At 52.0% G+C, this 20,632-nt stretch overlaps 1 protein-coding gene across 1 annotated transcript in view; it reads right to left on the reverse strand.

The window, feature by feature from the left end:
• SDK1 (sidekick cell adhesion molecule 1) overlaps positions 1-20,632 on the reverse strand; it is a 529,423-nt gene that overhangs the window by 165,222 nt on the left and 343,569 nt on the right. The window contains exons 14-16 of the mRNA XM_060032516.1: positions 10,492-10,639; positions 9,427-9,567; positions 4,780-4,961 (exon numbers count right to left, since the gene is read on the reverse strand). Of these exons, the coding sequence (XP_059888499.1) occupies positions 4,780-4,961; positions 9,427-9,567; positions 10,492-10,639 (471 nt within the window). The remainder of the gene's footprint in view (positions 1-4,779; positions 4,962-9,426; positions 9,568-10,491; positions 10,640-20,632) is intronic.

Genomic DNA, 20,632 nt, shown 5'->3' on the forward strand with positions numbered 1-20,632 from the left:
AAATTCTTCTCTAGAGCAGAGAAGGTCATGAGGCCCTGCTAATAAAATCTATCAGATGGGATTGGCAGGCAAGATCATGGTGGGGGGGGGATGAGGGGGGGATATGAAGAGTTGGGAGGTGAGAAAGTTTGTGTTAAATAATCCCTGTGTGTCCAAACCTTAAAGGACGAAAGCAGACAAAGCAGACGTTTTTATTGTATCTTAACAATGACTGGGACTGAAGAGAAACGCGGGGTGTGTGACAGGTGGCACAGGGGGTTCAAATCACTTCAGGGATCAATATCACATGCGGCTGAACTCAAGGGAGGAGTAACTCACTTATCTTCCTTTAGGAGCTTCCTGGAAAAAGGTGCCTCTGAGGCCAAGCCCATGTGCTCCAGGAGCACGAGGCCCCTGCGTCTCCTGGGCAGCAGCCTTCCCGTCCCCGCGTTCCTGCCGCTGTGTGCCTGCACCCGGGCCGACCCTGCATTATTTATAAGTTCTCTTTGCGAGTGATGGTCTAACACGCCACACGCCCCGCTAATGGCAGGGGGAGCCGCACCAGCTCTCCTGGCGTTCCCATACCTTCTCGAGAGGAGCCTTACTGAAGTCAAGATAAATGACATCTCATTTCGCCTGATGGATCAAGCCTGCCACGCGGTACAGGGACAGCGACAATGAGTCTGGCTGGACTGCAGCTTCACTCTTCCCAAGGCCAGTACTTCCTGATCCTCCGTGACTGACTCCTGATGGACCCCAGAATCATGTTTGTATACATTCCAGTAATTTCCCAAATTAGGCTGACAATTAATCTTATGAGTTATTTTTTTCTCCTTAATATACAAGCATTTTAATTATTCCCTTTTCAGCTCCAAGGGCCAACTCAGCCCCCAGGCTTTCTCAGCAATGGCCGCTAACAGCACTGGGACACGCGAGGTGCTGGGAAGGGTCCCCGGTGGCGGATCCACGTGTTCGGCTGTTGGCCGAGCAGACCCGCCGAGCTGAGGGCTGAGGCCGAGGGGTCTGGAGGGGCTGCGGGTTTGCAGTTTCTGCTAATTCCAATGTGCGCGATTATGAAGGATCATGAGACGCTCTTCATGCAGCAGCCATGAGACAGGTTGTCCCACAACTTTATATCTAGAAAGCATAAATACATCCTCTGGGTTTGACTCCCCAGCAGGAGTCACCATACAAAGTGGGGCCGAAACTGCTAGCTGCCCTCCACTTTCCCCTCCCCCTTCCTTCCTTCATAATGGACAGAAATGCACCCAGCTGAAAGACCCTTTCCAGGTTCTCTGGCACAGAGACAGTCCATGAATTGTAAGCATACGTCTGTGGCAGATGGGACTTCTAAGAAAGCTCTTCAGAGGTGAGCACACTTGATTACTACGCCACAAGGCACACCCCATGCCTTCCTCCTACTGGGATGTGGACGTGATAGCTGGCATCGCAGGAGTCAGCTTGTAACCATGAGGCAGATGCTAATGATGGCAAAGCAAAAGGAAGGAGCCTGACTCTCTGCTGACCATAAAGGTGCCACTATGCCCCTGAGAGAGATAAAAACACACCTCCACCTCAGTGAAGCTACTGTTCCCTTGGGTCTGAGTCTAGCGGCTGGACTCCATTCCTAACCAAATCAGACGGCTACGCTTACTTCCCTGGTGCAGTCCCAGCAAAGCCCCTTCTCAGGGATGCCTTCCCACCAACGGCATACTGCTCAGGGCATCTCGGCTGGAAAGCCTTTACAGCACGTTAGTAATGCCTATCTTGTGGGCAAATGGGGAGTCACTGCCTGTGAATGAGGCCGGATTCTGTTCTAGTTCTTGATCTTGTCTCACAAATGTCAGTCTTTGCTCCCGAGCGAGGCTGCAAGCCCGCAGGTTTGACAACGAGACAGGTATCCCCTCCACTCTCGTTGCCCTGGCCCATCGCCCAACCTTGAGCACACAGTAGGTGCTCACATCAATTCCTGAATGTGTGCTCTCGATTTTACTATTAGCAGAGAGAATAACCCCAAATTTCTTTCTGTACAACTACCAGTACAGAAACATTCAAATACCGCAGTACATACTGGTCATTGTCACGGTGGAAGGAGGAATACAGACAACAACACGGGTGTTTGTACCATAGCTCAGCGTTTTCAAAGCCTTTTCACGTGCATTGCCTTGTTTTTGCTTCACAACTGCCCTTAAAGCGGTCAGGGCAGGTAGACACGTCACAGCTTTACAAATGAAAACAGCAGAGGCTCAAAAAAGTTACTGTGTTTCTCGAAGGCAGATAAGGAGTAAATAGTAAGAATCAGGCCTTACAGACTCCAGAAAAGGGCCGTTTCTGGGGCCACGTGTACAGAAAGGGGTGTGTACGCGAGCCTGCGTGCGTGTGTATGCCTGTGTGTGCGTTGTGCGCGTGCGCGTGCAGTGCGCGTGCCTGTGTGCGCGTGCCTGTGCGTGCGTGCCTGTGCGTGTGTGCGTGCATGTGCGTGTGTGCATGTGAGTATACGTGCATGTGGTGCACGTGCCTGTGTGTGCACGTGCGTGTGCAGACATCTCACAAGCGCCCCAGCCTCATCTCCGTCTCCCTAAGTTACTCAAGGCCCCTCGATGGTGCCGTTTTCTTCCCAACGTCCCACCTTCTAGTCAGAGGCTCCTCACCCGGCTTACCAAGTCATTTGCTCCAGAGCCAGGCCAGCCGCACGTCCCCCCGCACTTGCCCCCATTCTTCCCGACCTTGCGTCTAAAGCTCTCTTGTGACTGTCCTGTCCTGGGCGGCAGCGCGGATTCAAGGACAGAGTTAACGTGCTTTGCTCCCTCTTGTTGGGCTGTGGGTGCCTGGAAGGCTCACAAGGAGCATGGACGATGAGCCCCGTGCGAGCGCGCCTGTGTCCCGCGTGAGCCCCATGCGAGCGTGGGTCCCACTGACAGCAGAGGCTGTTGACGGCGCCCAGAAAACAGAGCTCTCGACTCAGAAGACCCAGCGGTAGCGCTGCTCCGCCGTGTGTTAGCCGAGCGACCTTAGACCAGCTCAATTCAAGCAGAACGTGTCCTGTCCTATGCCATAAACTGCAAGCAAGCTGAGGGAGGGGCTGGCCCCGGTCCTACCGGACAGGTCGCTTGGGGGAGGGCCCGCGGGGCCCCTTGCAGTCTGGGTGGGGTTCCGGGGGCACTGCAGAGGGAAGGCGTGTGGAGCTGCTCGGGAAACCATGAAGCAGCACCCGAACACGCCCCTCGCCCCCCTCAGGCCAGCGCCAGAGACGGGGGAATTCATCACTTCACAGCCACGCTATTGCTCTTTTGTCTCTGGAGCCGCAGCCTCCTCCTCAGCTCCCCTCCGCCTCGCCCGCACCCACCGACAGGCCCCTCTTCTAATGCGGCACTTTGATCACGTCACTCACAGCCCTCAACCTTCCACGGGTCCCCAGGGCAGACTCCACAGCCGCCAGCCCTTCTCCATCCAGCGGAGCCTGCGGCAGCACAGGATGCAAACGCCCCGGCAACCGAGGAAGCAGAGTCACAGTGAAGAGCCGTGGGGATTACTAACAGCAATATCTGTCACGTTAAGTGTTTCCAAATTTATTGTTATTTTATGAAGTAGACTAATTAAAGCAAGCATGGACTGTGCAGGGTTTCAGCTACTTTCGTTTTTCAGTGAGTGAGCAAGGATCACCAGCAGATAAACAGCCCCTTCCCGGTCGTCCTGCACGTTAAACATTTCTCCTGTTCACTGTGAACGCAGAGGTGACGGCGCTTAACTCACAAAGGGGGATTTATGGACTTTCGGATGACAACAGACAGCCGACCAATAAGGGACGGCAATGACAGCATGTAGTATCGAGGAACGTGAGGTCCCAGGAATGATTTGGGGAGAGAGGTGGGCAGTTAGAAACCTTACCGTTTGAAAAAGGTCAAGGCCTGGTAGCAATAAAAACGCCTAAGCAAATAAAATCACACCTGTGAGTCAGGAGAGGGTAAAACCGCTGAACGAAAAAGGGTTTCAGATCCTGTGGGAAAACGGCTTCCCCGGGCAAGGCTCTGGGCCGCTGTGGGGCACACCTGGCTGTGTCGAGAGAGGGTCTATTTATTACCGCTAAGAGCTTTGAAAGCGGAATGCAGACACGGAGGAGGTGTCTGAGTGCCCAGCCCTTCCTGGCGCCGAGACCCGGATCCTCCAGAAAACCAGTGGAAATCACTGAAAATAACGGGGTTGGGTCTTAGCACATAAACGTAAGACCCACTGGCTTTATGACATTCTGCCTGGTCATTTTGGGGGGTGGGTGTGGGGAAGAGTTTTTATCGATTTAGTAAATTGTTTGCTTGTGTAACTGAAAAAGTAAACCAAAGCGGGGGGCGGGGGTGGAGAGCACCAAGTTGCAAATTCCATTACTAATAATTGTATTACACCATTAAAAGCAAAATACTAAATACTCATCCTCTTTGAAAAACATTCACAGTTTCACACAGGACTCCACGGCCAGCTTCACTGCAAAATATACTGTTATTCCATTTAGGAAAAGACAATCCCACAGACCTTTTACAGAATAAGTGGACCAGTTAAAGGATGTGTGTAGACACACCCTGTCCTTAGTAACCAGAAAAAAGCAGTTAGAATCGTATCTGTTTCCCTTCTGTGGTTTTGCTATAGTTTTGGAATAGACAGAGAGATGAAATGAAATACGTGATCACTCTCCTCTAACCACTCCCTAGAGGACTGGACGCTCTCTTTATTCCAAACATGCCCCAGTTGAACTTTGCAAATCCTGCTCCCTAGCGACGATTCTGCAGCCTCGGGGGAAAGCAAGCTTACCTCCTTGTAAGGTGTACTCGGTCACCGCCCTGCTGAAGACGCCCAGGCCAGCTCCATTGTAGGCGGCCACCTGTATCTCATATTGCGTCCAGACGATGAGCTCCGTCACCAGGCAGTAGCTGACCTCGGGGCTGCTGATGTTCCTCTGCTGGTACTCTCCGGGCAGGCCAGCCAGGCGGTACCTGCGGCGGACCCAGGGGAGATACTTGAGCAAGGAACTGGCTTTACCTGAAGTCGCTCCACACGGTCAGAGGAAAGCGGAAGTAAAAACAAGAGTAAAGCCAGAGGTCAGCGTCAGACGACACTGCTTCTACTTCAACCGCTAAAAAAGGAATAACCTAATCTCACAGTGATGATAAGCTCTGGGCCAACAGAACTGACATTCCAACTATGTTAGGGTTCAGGGAAGATGGCTGCTTTTTAAGTGCCAGTTGTCCAGGGAGTACAGTGACTTAAGGCCCAAAATTCCAGACATGATTTCTAGCGGGTGTGGCTATAAATCCGACTGAGCGAGCCCTTCCTCCCGTGACTGCGATGAGGGAGGGAAGCAAGAGAGCAGTGCGCGGTCTCTCGGTGTCCCTGGGCTGAGCTCCCTGCTGGGTTTGCTCACCAAGTCCTGGAGTCAGAATGAGTGCTTTCCAAAGGCGTTCACCCTCCTAAAATACTAGGCTGGCGCTAAGTGTGACAAATGGCTTTTTAGGGGACCTGTAAGATCGTGGTGTGTATGCTCTTCAGTGGACTAACGGCAGAGATTTAAAGTTGTATTTATTTAAAACAGCGACATATACACGGCTCTGGACACAGAAAACGTATTAGCTAGGACATTGCTATTTGTACAATGAAAGGGCTGCTGTAGTGTTGTTTTGAGTAGCGAGTGTTTTCCACGACTGCATGTGTAGAAGTGAATCAGTTGCCCTGGGTAAACCGAGGGGCATGTGCAGTGGGCGTAACTTCCTCAGTCATTGGGCAGCTTCCAAAAGCACGAATTTCTATCCAAGAGCTGGTTCTTGCCTCAGGAAGACGTGGCTCTGATGCTCAGTGAGGGAGGGAAGAGAGCATGAGCCCAGAGTGGCAGCAGGAGACCGTCCACTCTCCGCAGAGGGCCGGGGTCTCCAGGCCCCTCCCGGACACTGAGCAAGCCTGCGGAGTCCCGCTCAGTCATCTGCGCTGTCACCAGGGGCGGAGCGTCTGGACGCAGGCGGACCAGCAGGAGGAGCCCCGGAGTTCAGGCCTGGAATGGAAAACAGCCCTCCAAAGGGAACAATGGCTGAAAAGGCAGTCCATGAAAATCAGGATTTTCTGAGACTAGTCTTTTGTCCCTTCCCGCTACAGGCCACTGTACGCGGTGAGGACTGTGGAGAGGAGGCAGAAATGCTGGAGAGCAGGCCAGCTGTGAAAAGCACAAAGGCCCAAGGCCTCCCCGACTCCCGCCTGAAAGGAGCAGCAGGATGCGGGCCCTGCAGGGCCCTGGCGACGGCCAGTGGCGCTCTGCGACGGGCCAAGATGGAAGTTAGGGTATCAAACCCCATTTGTGCTTCATAGCCCATCAACTTCCGGTCCTACTCAGCTGACACTCCTTTTCTGAACTACCTGCACCAAGTGTAGGCGCCATTCACAGCACGTTAAGTTCATCCGTATAACGGGATGGTCTGTCTTCCAGGCAGGGGACAACAGGAGGAAGGCCTGGTGTGGAATAACCCGCGTACCAGATACTTCCCATCTACGAAACGTAAACTTTTAAAATAAATGGCACTGAGACAATTAGACGGCCATTTTGAAACAGGTAAATATTGGCTCCAGACCCCAGAGTAATGTGGCACGTGACTGGTGCCCAGGATCATGGGTAACCAATGTGGCACAAGCCGGGCACGGCTACTGAAGAGCTCACTCCACTATCTGATACACATTCCAGGGAAAAGCAAAGCAATCAGCTCAGAAGACTTAGGCTGGGAAGAAGCCTTAGGAGCTGGGTGGCCTCAAGCAAATTCTTAACGTCCCTGAGCCTTTCTTCCCTCCTCCCTAAACGGACATAATAATGATGGCATCTCACAGGCTTGTTGTAAGAATAAAATGAAACAGTGGGTGCACAGGAGGTGTGACAGTGTAAAGCACCCCCTACACATTTCTCCTTTGGAAACACTGCTCTTGTAGGAAGCATCCTAAGAGAGAACGCTGAGCTATGAGAAACCAAGCGTGCTGCACACCTTCTCCCAGGCCCCTCCGTGTGAGGTTGTGTGTGACGCGCTGCAGACTCCACGTCTTGGAGACGGCAGCTCTCCCTTCGAGGCAGGCAGCTTGGTCCACTCTGACCGGCGGCTCAGGGTGCTTTTGTAACATTCATGGGATGTCTGGGAAGGTCATAATTAATAACAGAAGTGCAGGGCATCGTCCTCTGACTGGCCGGATACGTTGCCCAGGAGACCATCTCAGAGAGAACGAGATGATTTTTCACACAGAAATAAACAGGAGAATGTTTTTAAAGGACGTAACCCCTATGCTCCTCTCAAAGCAACACCCTGCCCATTATTATAAATATTTTATTGCTGTGAACACACTCTAACTAATTCTTATGGCCAGGGCGACAACAGTTATTTGTTTCCATTTTGTTCTTCCGTGGGCTGTGCTGTTTATCTGACACGGAGACTTGTGCCCCAGAGGGTCCACACTTGCAAACAGAGCTCATCTGCAGATGGGAGGATTATTCGGAAATGTTTCCAAGCAAACTCATTTTGGCACGGGTCTTCAATTTCTGAAAACTTGGATATTCACAGGCCTTGGGTAGCGTACCCTCATCTTGGGGCTTTCTTGATTCAAGCCCCTGCAAACACAGATGCCCTCTTTTCCAGTGCTCGACTCGACGGATACCATCACAGAAAATCCTTTTAACAGTCGTAATCCCGCAAAATAGAAAAACGTGCAGTCCCCGATGGGGCCTTGTAACATCAGAGAGATTTCATTATTAAACTCCATGCCCCGGGTTCTGGTTCTGTGGGCTGACTTTTAAAGTCCTTACTTGGCAGCTGGAGCGCAAGGAAACTTCTCCCTCCATGTGCTCAAAAAAAGACAGAGGCGGCCTGGATGACAAGCACGGGAAGGAAGGGCTGGTCTGGGAGGGGAGGCCAATTATTTTCATTAGTTGATAAGCACGGAACAAGGGCGACAGCTGGGGTGAGCAGTGAGGGGCAGGAACGTGACAGAAAACCCCAGCCTCAAGCAGGGGGGAGCACCAGGCTGCTTTCCCCAGGGAAACGGGATTGTCTGGAAGCACCCACAGGCCCAGAGTCCACAGGCGCCCCCTGCCCACAGGGGACAGATCCGCGGTGTCCCCTTTGAAACGGGGAAGGACGGCCAGGGGCGCGGAGACCGAGGGTGCCCTGAGTGCTATCAGTCCTCCAGCCCTCGTGCACCCCTGGGGAGGGCCGCACTTGAACCTCTTCAGGCAGATAATGATCTGGCTTGTGTTCAGAGGATACTTCATACGCTCGAGGAAAAACTCCAAAATAGCGGTGAAATGGTTGGGACGGGTAAATATTACAGGCATAAAGATAAACACGTATGAAACCATGAGTGGGTGATCATGTAAATACATAGCATGAGCTCTCTCCCATACGCAAAGATACGGAGTTAAAGAAGCAACTCTCATAATTTCTTACATTGATCTAAGAGACTATATTTCTCCACTTAAGACCTTTGTTAACCCGGTATTTTCTGATCACACTTTTAGAAAGGGCATGGGCTGGGCATCTGCATCTGGAGGACGGTAATGACGGACACCCATGGTCCCTGCCCCATAAGGCTGGTAACAGATACGGCCACAGCTGCACGGTCCATTAGAAGAGGTTTAATAGTTATCCTTTTAATACTGCTTTACTGTTTTCTTTTTACTTGTGTCAACAAACCTCTCAAATGATCACTTTCGCTGCAATCTTAAAATTAGCAGTGGTTTTGGCAAAGCAGGTGCCTTCTGTCAACCCAGTCGGTGCTGGTACAGTTCACTCAATGTGCTCAGAAGCCTGACGCCCCTCCCCACGGGGGCAGAGACAGCAAACCGGCCACTCTTGGGCCACATCTGTTCTGCAGCTGTGAGGGTCTGGCCTGCCCTGTGTTTCAAAATACATTGATTTCATTCCCAATTTTTAAAAACGGTGAGAATGTGTGTAAAAAGCGGGATTTAAAAATTGCTTTGTAACAGTGGAAAACCTGGCAATTCTGAACAACACACTAGCATGGCAAAAACTGGCTTATAATTAAATCAACCGCATTATTACTAATTAAAAATTATTATACTTAATAATGCACGCCCCTGGTAAAAACTTAAGAGTGAAAGCATTTACAGTGAATAAGCACACCTTGCTCCCAACCCATAATATCTCCCCTCCATCCTTCTGCCAAAATGCGACCCCTGATAGCGTTTTCTTGCATGTGCGCGTCACGGCTGACGGCAGAGACTGTCCGGTGAGGCTGCCCACGGGCGCCTGTTCTCATTGGTCTGCCGCCGTCTCCACCAGTCCCTAGAGTCTCGCTGCTGGCCTGAGTCTCTCGATTACTGTTGGGCTCCTACAGACATTGGAGTTTGCGACCTGAGCAAAACAGACCCTTGACTCTCTATAAGGACGGTCTAAAAATGGCCGACCGCTGGCTACTTGCCTGAGGATGTACCCACGCAGCACCCCGTTGTGCTCTGTTTCCGGGGGCGGCTGCCACTGGACCATGATGGACTGATTGGTGCGCCCACTGGCCACTATATTTTTCGGGGGAGCGCTGGGTGGCTCTTCAGGGAGCATCAACCTAAGAAAAAGAAGTCCGGGAGGGGAAGAGAGGTCAGCCCCGGAGGCGAAGGGTCCTCGCTCGCATTCTCTGCCTTGCTGAAGCTTGAGCCTAACTAGTTACTCACATCGAGCAATGAATACAGCAAAACGCACAGCTGATCAAACTGAAAGGACGTGCACGAAACAGTTACAAAAGACCAACGTAACAGAAAATCAGTTCAGCAAGCAACAAGAAAGGCGCGGGAGGCGACCTTCTGCTGCTTGAACGGCCCGTGGTACCTCCGCTCCTCGAAGGATCACAGGCGTGAGTGCGGCAGCTCACGGGCCGTAGTCCGAGGCTCCTTCCCGATTGTTTCCTTCGGCTCTTTCAATATTTCTCATATCAAACTCCCACATTTTGAAAAGAGTCATTTAGATCTCTCAACTCTTCTATAGCACAAGCCCACTGAGAGCTCAGGTGCGCTGGGGAGGGCACACTGAAACAGGACGAAGCCCGTTCCCCACGTCACATCTGAACAGGCTTGAAAGCAGCCGCCTGGCCTGGGGAGGTGGGGCTGGTGCGGGGGACAGCATCAGGACCACCAGGGAAACGCCAGAGCTCACTTGGCTTCCTGCCGACACCTGCTCAGTGTTTACCTGTCAAGACGGTGGCACCAGCTCCCGCCTTGCTGGCAGTCAGGTACACAAAGGGCGTGGAAACACCGCAAGCTCTTAATCTCACGTAAACCGAGGGCTGTGCGGTTGGGAATGGTTTATGTCGGCACAGCCAGAGCACCGCAGAAGCTAAGAAACTCCCCTCGGCAGGTAAGGCCCCCCTGGCGAGCCCGGCGAGCCACTGTGCCTCCTCTCTGCTTCCCCCAGTGTGACTAAGGGGTGGTGGCTGATGGCCTAACCCGAGGCGTCCTGGGCTCCCTGTGCCTCTCCAAGGGTGCGTGTCACACACCTGCTCGTCTCTGCGCTGTACTGGCCCTTGCCCACTTGGTTCACGGCGCACACCCTGAATTGATAGGTACGAGCCGGGGTCAGGCCACGCACGGTGACGCCTGTCATCTCGGGGCCCACGTGTGACAGATGCACTTTCCACGGAGAGTCTGAAAGAAGGAGCAAAACAAGGTCAAGCCTCTACAAGCACATGTCTGAATGACAGTAAGTGAATGCAAAGTGCGTTCCCACAGATTAGCTCATTTGCTTACCAAGGCAGGTGGAGTGGTTGGCTCCACTGAACAGATGGGCAAACCGAGGCTCACGGTCCCGTGGTGAGTAACCAGCGGGCCTGGCTTTGAACTCGGGTTTCCCACGCAGAGTCCAGTGTGCCTATTAACCCCATGCTGTTGTCAACAAGTAAAGGGATTTTTGGGTTCAACCTGCAGACGGCAGTTTAAATGGAACCCAGTATTCCTCATGCCTGTGTTCAATATGTGACGGGAAGAAGTTCTCTGTCAGCTCACATGGCAGACTGCAGATTTGTCTCCCAGAAAAGGATGCTGCACATGTCACCAAATGATAAATAAAACCTATAGTCATTAACATTTTAATAAAAGAGGAAATGAGCATGATAAAGACAGATGGGCTGTGCATTCTGCAACCCATCTGCGTGGCAGCTCATTATACTGCCACACCCCTGAGCGGCTCTGGCTGGAGAGACATGGAATGAAATTCACAGCGAGTTTAGAATATCTGTGCTCCCAGCTTTCCGGCAGGCGTGGAAGAGGGACTCTGTCAGCCAAGCGGGCTCTTGCCTGCAAGGCTTCAGAAGGTTCTGTCGGCTCCTACACTTTAGTGGGACTTTCTCTATAGAGTTTAAACAGGCTTTTTGGCCCAATCGTTTCGTGCAGTGATGCCCTGGGATGAACAAGTGCCCCGTGTCAGTTCCGCTCAGAATTGCTATGACCCTGAACTACATTCTCAAGTTATCAGTGAAGTGAAAGGTGGGTGCTGGGGACTGACCTGTAGGAAATCAAGCTGTCTCTCTTATTTCTTGGAAGTGGTGCTAAGCATTATGAACATAACAGCATTATTCATAACAGCCAAAAGGCGATGCAACCCAAGTGTCCATCGACAGGTGAATGGACAACCAGAATATGGTCCATCCATACAACGACCTATTATGCAGCCTTGAAACGAACAGAAATTCCGACACATGCTCCAACGTGGATGAACCTCGAGGACATGACGCTGAGTGGAGTAAGCCAGTCCTCGAAGGACAGATAATGTAGTATAATTCCACGTAAATGAGACACCTGGAATACACCGGGGGCTGGGGGAGGGGGGACGGGAGTTAGTGTTTGATGGGGACAGAGTTTCAGTTTTGCGAGATGAAAAGACTTCTGGAAATGATGGTGGCAAAGGCTGCACGACGGGGTGATTGTACTTAACACTACCGAACTGGACACGCCGAAGTGGCTGAGATGGAAGATCTCATGCTATGTGTATGTTTACCACAATTAAAGAGTTTAAATGGTGGGAACTGCACATAACACGAGGGGGATAACACACGACTCCTGAGACCGATGAGTGTGAAACAAGGGAAGGGCGCCGATGCGTCTGGTGTAGGCCCGGCTCCGGCAGAGACTCTGCCGGGCGCTCCTGTTTTCACCGCAGGCCCCCTCTCCACCCTGCCCACCCTGCCTGTGCCCTGGAGGGCCTGCCTGGCAGGGAGGGCTCTTCCCTACTCACTGGAGGTTGCCCCAGACTGCCTGCATGCTTCACCCAAAGGCCCCTGCTCTTCTCACGGCGCAGCCCTGCACAATCTCTCTCCCCGGCTCTGCGGCTCGCCTCACCCACGGTGACCACGGGTGATCCCGGCTCTGCCACTTCCCCTCCTAAACTCCCGCCTTGATTATTCTGAGTCGCGAGTGCTGCCTGCTCCTGCGGGGGCCCTGCCACACGCGCTGAAGGAAACACGTCTTCCATCCCCCTCTTCCTGCAGATTACAGGGTCTGTAAGCGCACGCCGCTCACCTGCTCAGTCAGGTACAGAGTGAACCGCGGCAATTTCAGAAAGAGGCAAAGTCAGGAGGACGGTGGTCGAGCCCGTGGACTGAAACGATTAATCGCACAGGGAAGGGGCAGAGAAGCGCCCCGGACGCCTCCTTCCCGCCCCAAGCGCCCTCCCTCCCTCCCGCCAAAACTCAGCCCCACGCGATTCCCTGACTCTCAGCCATTTGTTCACGCAGAGTGTAAACAGCTCCTGAAAGTGTAGCCCGAGTAGTAGGAGCTGCTGCCCAGTTCGATTCGACGACGGGGCCTATTAATCTGCTCTAGACCCTGGGGCTCTGCTCAGTTCTCTGGTTGTATCGATAGGAATTTTTACTTATTCTTTTTCCTCTTCTACTAGAAGATAAAAGATCTGGCAGGAAGAGAGATTAAACTGAAAACTAAAATAAATGAACCCAATCATGTCATGGGCACTCTGATTTGTACCAAATTTAAAAAAAAAAAAAGTGGTCTAGGAAGGATTTGCTCACTAACAGACTTTGGAATTGCAGACTTGCTGAGAAGTGTTAAAATTTAAAGAGCGAGTCTGCTCCTGACAGTCAACAGGCAAAATCCCTTTAAGAGATTCTTCTTCCAGCCCTCACAAAAGAGTATTACAAGATGCTTGTCTCAGGGCTGGAATGCAGAAGAATCTTTTGATAAAGGAACCCATCCCATAAAAGTTTCAATAGCTTTTCTGCACCCCTTCGGGGATGCCCCTTGCTCCTCTAATCTAGAAGACTAAGGGATTTCAGTCTTCCCCGGCCAGGCTATTAAACAAACCTCTGCTCCACAGACAGGCATAACTAATCTTTCTCTTGGCTTCAGGCACCCAGAAACCACGAGGCGTTAATCACTCCTCCACTCTGTCTGTTGGTTAAAAAGCTGGTGGCTTTCCATCTTCCCAAATGTACTGGAAGCTTTATTGATTTAAAAAAAAAAAAAAAGAGCATCACCATTTTCTCAATTAAAGGTACTTGAGGAAGGAGAATACTTTTTTTTTTTTTTTTTGCGGTACGCGGACCTCTCACTGTTGTGGCCTCTCCCGTTGCGGAGCACAGGCTCCGGACGCGCAGGCCCAGCAGCCATGGCTCACGGGCCCAGCCGCTCCGCGGCATGTGGGATCCTCCCGGACCGGGGCACGAACCCATGTCCCCTGCATCAGCAGGCGGACTCTCAACCACTGCGCCACCAGGGAAGCCCAAGAATACTTTTCAAAGAAAATTTTCTTAATTGCCAAAAGAACCACTATTATTATTAATACCTAACATTTGTGCAGCTGTTTGAAGTCTGGAAGTACTTTCACATCTGTAACCACAGGAGTCCTCTTGGGAAGGAGGTATTATCTCTCCTCTTAACAGATGGAGAAATCAAGACTCAGGAGGTTTAAATAACTCCTCCCAAGCCTTACGGGCTGTCACCGCCTAGGCTCCTGGATGGTCCAACATCACTGAGAACAGAGCAGCCGGGCCTCCAGCGTTGCCCTGCGAGACGAGGTACGGGGTACCCAGAAGCACCCGGGCAGTGCTGACACTCACACACACCCCAAGAAAGCACAGAAAACCAAAAGCTGAATGTGTCTGGGCAATGAAGAAGATGCAGGAACCAGTTAAGTGACACCAGGAGGAAGCGGAGAGCCAAATCCCGGACTTGGGACATTCAGCAGGCAAGCGCCCTGGGCTGTACCCCAGGCGAGAGCGGGTAGGAAGGCAGGCGGGGCTCAAAGCAGGGCGAGTCGGTTAGGAGACGGAAGAGACAAAACCACCAACACAACAGATGGACCTTGTCTGGATCCTGATTCAAGCAAATCAACTGTGAAAAGACGTTTTTAGAAAAACGATGAGGGACGCTTAAATGTGGACTGAGTATAAGATGATATTAAAGATTCCATTAATTCTGTCATAGGTATACAATGTCCTCTTTCGAGCTATTTACTGAATCACTTAAGGATGAAATGACAAAATCTCTGGGATTTCTTTTAAAATACTTTAGCAAAAAAGGTGGGGAACTGATGAAACAACTGTGGCAAAATATTAATGGTTTTGGAAACCAAATACAAGAAAACTCTGCACCTTTGTGCGTATTTAGTACTTTTCCTAACAAAAAGTTTTTAGAAAGTGACTCTTGTCACTACATTGCCAGCAGTGAGCATTGTAACTGCTTAAATTGTACATTTGATAGCTGAAAATATATGATTTCACTGACGCTGTACCTTGTATTGTTTTACGTGGATGAGAATGAACATTCTTTCATTAAAATAACTTCCCCCAGGTTACAGCGTGAGTTAAGTGGAAAATTAAGATGCAAATTTATTTTTTTAATTGTAATTCCACTGCTGATTTGGCTACAACTGTCTACATACTGTGTCTCCTGAAATATAAATATCGTAAGTATTATAATAGTAATGGCTACCCATGAGATAAACTCCATTCGAATGCATTTAATTCACTGTTGGATCCTCAGTACCTAGAAGAGTGCGTGACCCACTGTAGGAACTGGATTCCTCCCTGTTCTGGGGAAGCACCTGCTGTGCCCCAGGCACTGGCGATGCCTTCATCGGGGCGCATCCAACCTCCACAGTTACCTGCGGCAGGTACGAGCTTCCCCATTCACACCCGAGAAACGGAGGCATGGACTATGGCCTGATCTTTCCACCTCGTGGAGACTCCCGGATAAGCCTGATGTTGTTCTTTTGACTTCTTGTAGCTGCTTAGCATTAAAGCAAGGAAGCCGAGGGCTCGGTCACAGAGATGATTCAGAAGAGGAGCTATTCTCTTGGACCGTCGCCTTCGAGGGTCCAGCACGGTCACGCTGATCAGACACTCTCCTTTCCCGCCCCGGGCTGGCTGTGTAGACGCTGAATGCAAGTGCTCTGGGCTTCTGAGGCCGACAGTGCCCACTCAGGACAGGGGCCACAGAGAAGGCGACCGTAGCACAAACTCCGTCACAGCCCCCGACGTTTCCAAAGCCTGACCCACATGAACAGCAGTCAGCTGAGAACAGGCGCCTGGGGGGGGGGGGGGCGTGAGGAGAGGGCGCTTTGCCTCCGTGGGCTCCTCCCCCAGAGCCCCAACTCCAGTCCAACCACGAGGTGGGGGGGGGCGTGAGGAGAGGCGCTTTGCCTCCGTGGGCTCCTCCCCCAGAGCCCCAACTCCAGTCCAACCACGAGGTGGGGGGGGGGCGTGAGGAGAGGGCGCTTTGCCTCCGTGGGCTCCTCCCCCAGAGCCCCAACTCCAGTCCAACCACGAGAGGACACTCTGACAAACCCCAGTGGAGTGGCATCCTGCAAGACGCCTGACCTGCCTTCTCGAGCTGCCACCATCATCAAAACCCGGGTAAGTCTGAGAAACTGCCCGGCCAGAGCAGCCCAAGGAGACGCGGGCCCTCAGTGTGACGTGGTGCTGGATGGGATCCTGGGACAGAAAAAGGCATCTGCAAAATGCTGAGGAAACCCGAGTAAAGCACGGCCTTCAGGTAATAACCATATGCCAATATTAGTTCACTGATTGTGACAAATGTCCCCCACAAAGGCAAGATGTTAATAAGAGGGGCAACTGAGCATGGGGTCCAGGGAGCCCTCTATCTCCACAATTATCCCGTAAACCAAAACGTGTTCTAAATAAAACGTTTACCGAGGGGGGACAAGGCCAGTCAGTTAATGGGTCGACAGGGCCAGGAGGAGAGGGGCAGGTGCGGGGCCTGCACTGGAGACCCAGGTGTCCTGCGCGAGGAGAGGTCGGGGCTGGTGTATGAGGACACCAGCAGGCACGGGGCTCACCGCTGCGTGCGGAAAGCCCGGATTTAAGCCACTGGGATTCTTCTGGGGTCAGAGCTCTGGAGGGTGGGCTGTCCCAGACGTGGCTCACGGGAACCTCTCGTGTTTGAGGACCTGCTGCCTTTGGGTGGAGTGAAAACAAGGGGCCGGGCCCTCCACGCGCTGCAAATAGCGGTCACCCAGTGCCCTCACGGTGGACCCTGTGCCCCCTCCAGTGAGACTTGAGTTTGGCCCCCATCTGTGCTGGCCCTGCCCAAGGTCCCAGCAGGGGTACTTGCAGCTTTGAATGGTTTTTCTTAACCAAAGCTCCAAAATTACATAAGCTATAAACCCTGGGTCTATCCTGTAGAACTGCACATCCATAGAGTAATACAAAAAGGTAAATATATGTATGTATCTCACGAAAAAAGCAATAGAAGTTCATTAACAAAAATTTTCTCTGGAAAATAAAGAGTAGGAGAAAAACATGAAACAAAACAAATACAGGTCAACATTACCGTCGTTTTCTAAGCCATTCTCATGATTTTTCAAGTGCTTTGTGTAATTCTTTTCAAGTTTTTCAGAGACTCTGACCTATACATCAGTGTTCGGCTGAATGAGTTACTGACGTGAGTTTGGCAGGATGAATCACATTCGCTTGTCTATATTACAGCACCCTCAGATCATGGTCACCGTGCCGACAGAGGCACAGTGTCAAAGCCCAGACACACAAATAATCTCACCCTCCACAGAGTGAGGCCTCTCGGGGGTGGGGGTGCTGTGGAATGGATCCCCACTCCAAGCCGCTCATCTGCTCCGGGCGGACGGGAAAACTCAGGGGCAAGCACCCCAGGGCTACGGAGCAGCCTCTCTTGTTTATTCACAGCCCAGATAATAGCAAGCTCTGCGAGGTTAAGTGAGATCCTTCTGCAGGATTTTGGACAAAAAATTATTAAAAGAATGAAAGGCATATAATTTGTAGTGACACTTTAGAATTTCAAGCCTGAGCTGGCAGAAATAACATTTTTAGAACAGACCGTAATCTTGAGATAAGGCCACGAGGTCTTCCACGATTCTGTCGAGGCATTAAACATACCTAAAACGAGCGAATCGAAGCACAATTTTGAAAGGATGTTGTGACCCAGAGCTACTCATGGAACCATGGGGGATAAGTCTGAGGTCACAGGAGGGCCGGGCCACTCCCCTAAGGATGGATGGGGTGAGAGACTCAGACTAGTCAGACATCGTCACTGGACCAGGAGAAAGAGCAGAGGTGGACGGGTACTTTCTGCCTAAGACAAAAGCCCAAAGAGCACAGGCTAAAAGAGTTGCACATCTTTCACTTGGGGAAGGCTGTCTCTGCCGTATCTGTCTTTAGAGGAGCAATAAAAGTCTGTGGGGTTAGACTTACAATGTACCAAGTTTTGCCTTAAGAGTTAAGAACAAAAGAGTTGAGCATTTAAGGAACTAAACGAACTTCTCTGCTAAGGACTACGGCCAGAGCGATGCCAAGAACAGGCTTTGAGACCTTCGGCTGTTCACATCTAAGGGACTGGGCCTCCTGAGCTGTTGGTAAGACACCAAATGTGCCCCAGGCGTGGGTTCATGGGGCGACACAGTCCTGGGAAGAGTGTGGTCCCTGAACTGGAGAAGCCGTTTGCATCAGAGGAGACACTGGCCAGAGAGGTTGGACATGGGCACTGGACAAATGCAGAAGCGGAGGGCAACTCAGCCTGGGGCAGGAGACAAGTCTTGGTCGCAGGGAGCCCCACACGGTGGGCTGGGGACAGGTCCGACCTCGGCTGGCCGGCGACCCGGTGGAAGCAGCTGAGCCGGCCTCGGGGAAGACACGCGGCAGGGGCCACTCTGCTCTGCACCGGGTGTCCCTGCACGGGAAGCCGCGTCCGTCTGGGGGCCGGGCTTGGGAAGGCAAGGACCCGCAGGGGCTGTGCGGCCCCTCGGCTGCCCTGCCCACCTCCTCATCTTGCCCAAGGGCAGGGAGCCAAGGGGACAGGACCCCAACCCCCCCTCCTCAGCCCCTCTCTGGGCCTACGACACAGCAACGCGACAGGGAACGACTGTGACGCGTGCTGTCCTCCTGGATGGATTTTAAAATGGGAGCAAGTGCTTTTAATGTGAGGTTCAACGTGAAAAAACCCACAGAAAAGTGAGCGAAGGCCGAAACCACTTCCTCACACTCCGAGGCTTTTAGCAAGTACCCGTGTGAGACGTGTGTCACAGACGGATGAAAACGATTTGAAGGGTAAAGAACAGTCTCTTTGCCACTCCGGCAAGCAGAGCCGCGCAAAGCCCAGCGTCAGCTCTGGAGCAGCTAACAGTGAGGCAGGAGAGGGTGTCCCATGCTCGCGGGGAGGGGCTGGCGGGCAGGCGGCAGGAGAGCCAGCAGAGCCGCACGGGGTCTCCTCACCTCCCCGAGGACGCCCGGGGGCGCAGGCGTCGGGGCCTCCCAGAACCTTCTCCAAAAGCCAGTCTTGGGCCAGCAGGTGACACAAGAAGCCCTGCTCGAGAAAGGTATCGGCGCCAGAATGTTCCACGCTCCAGGAAAGACAAACTGCCCTGGGCCGTCGCTACCTGAACCCCCAAACACCATCTCAGACTCAGCAAGCGCCCGGACCACGACCTCGCGGGGTGCTTCCCGTTCCCGCGCCCGGCTTCCTGGCCATCCTCGGCCCCCTCTTCCCGGAAATTCACTCACCAGTTCAGAATAAGGGCCCTTCCTGCGCCGGGCCCTGGGCCCCTGCCCTCTGCCGCCGGGACGAGAGCTGCCCGCACAGCACCGCCGGCCCAGCTCCGCGGGGCAAGTTGCCAGGCTCTGCGTCCACGCCGTGCCGCTCAGCGGCGCTGCACGGCCCTCTGCGGCTCGCCCCTCAGTCTGGCATCATTCTATCCTGCGTGAGTGTGTATGTGTGTGTGTGGAGAGACAGAAAGAGAGAGCTCCTGCTGTTAAAGACCTGCTAAAGTGAGATATGCATGAAACTGGATGATGAAATGAAAATTAAAGATAAACAAATCCAAAATCACTAAGCAGAAGAAGCCAGAGAGATGTTCTAACACCCGGGGGACTTAGGGAGCTCAGCTAAGCACTCGGTCTAGCTTTGGGTTCCCTGTTGACTAAGGGAACAAAGCAACACTCTGGATGTGGGGTTTCAGAAGGAAGCCGCTAAGCCGCCCGGGAGAACCAGCAGCCTCCTGACAGCAGCTGCCTGCTGTGTGGACTTCTCCACGCGTCAGAGGCGGCGAAGGTGCATGGGACGTAGAAACGTCCTTCCAACCTGACAGTTCTCGCACACCTTTGGAAAAGACGAAGAAAGGTATTAACTTACGGAAGACAGTGTTTCTTTCCAAGTTAAGGAAAAATACACTGATTTCAAGTCTGAGGCTCAGGAACCTCATAATGATGACCAAGCCCTCAGAGTCAGCTTGGAAACCTGTCCAGAGGCAGGACCTTGGGAGTTCACGGCAGAGCTGCGAGCCTACAGGGTATTCATATAGTGAATTCTCCTGCATAAATTGTAGGGTATTGCTAAATGGAATTAAAAAAACAAAACAAAACAAACTTGCTTAGAAAGAAGAAACATATATTTTTAAAACCCTAAGAACCAGGAATGGGTGGAACGTATTACAGGATGAGAAACGGCTGTTTCAAATCAGTGTCGTGTTCATTTATATGAGTTTCAGATGGAAGTCGGAAGAGTGCTTGCCTTTGAAGGAGGAAGACTGGAAAGGGACACAGGGAACTTTCTGAAATGTTGAAAGTGTGTTGTATCTTGTTTAAGGTATGAGCTACGTGCTGTAGATATATCTGTCAAAACTCAATAAACAACAAGAATATCAACATTATACACAACAGTAAAATCCTCGTAGACGCCCCACTGAGATCAGATAAACAACGACTACGCCAATCACCTTTACTTTTTAAAATTATTTTGACCGACCCAGTAAGATATAAAAGCAAAAGGAGGGCTTCCCTGGTGGGGCAGTGGTTAAGAATCTGCCTGCCAATGTAGGGGACACGGGTTCGAGCCCTGGTCTGGGAAGATCCCACATGCCGTGAGGCAACAAAGCCTGTGTGCCACAACTACTGAGCCTGTGCTCTAGAGCCCGTGAGCCACAACTACTGAGCCCACGTGCCACAGGTACTAAAGCCCGCGCGGCTAGAGTCCGTGCTCCGCAACAAGAGAAGCCACCGCAATGAGACGCCCTCAGATTGCAACGAAAAGTAGCCCCCGCTTGCTGCAACTAGAGAAAGCCCACGCACAGCAACGAAGACCCAACGCAGCCAAAAAAAGTACATAAATAAGAGGATTAACATAAATTATTAAAAAAAAAGCAAA

The sequence above is a fragment of the Delphinus delphis genome, chromosome 15, assembly GCF_949987515.2.
Source record: "Delphinus delphis chromosome 15, mDelDel1.2, whole genome shotgun sequence".
Classification (NCBI taxonomy): Eukaryota; Metazoa; Chordata; class Mammalia; order Artiodactyla; family Delphinidae; genus Delphinus; species Delphinus delphis.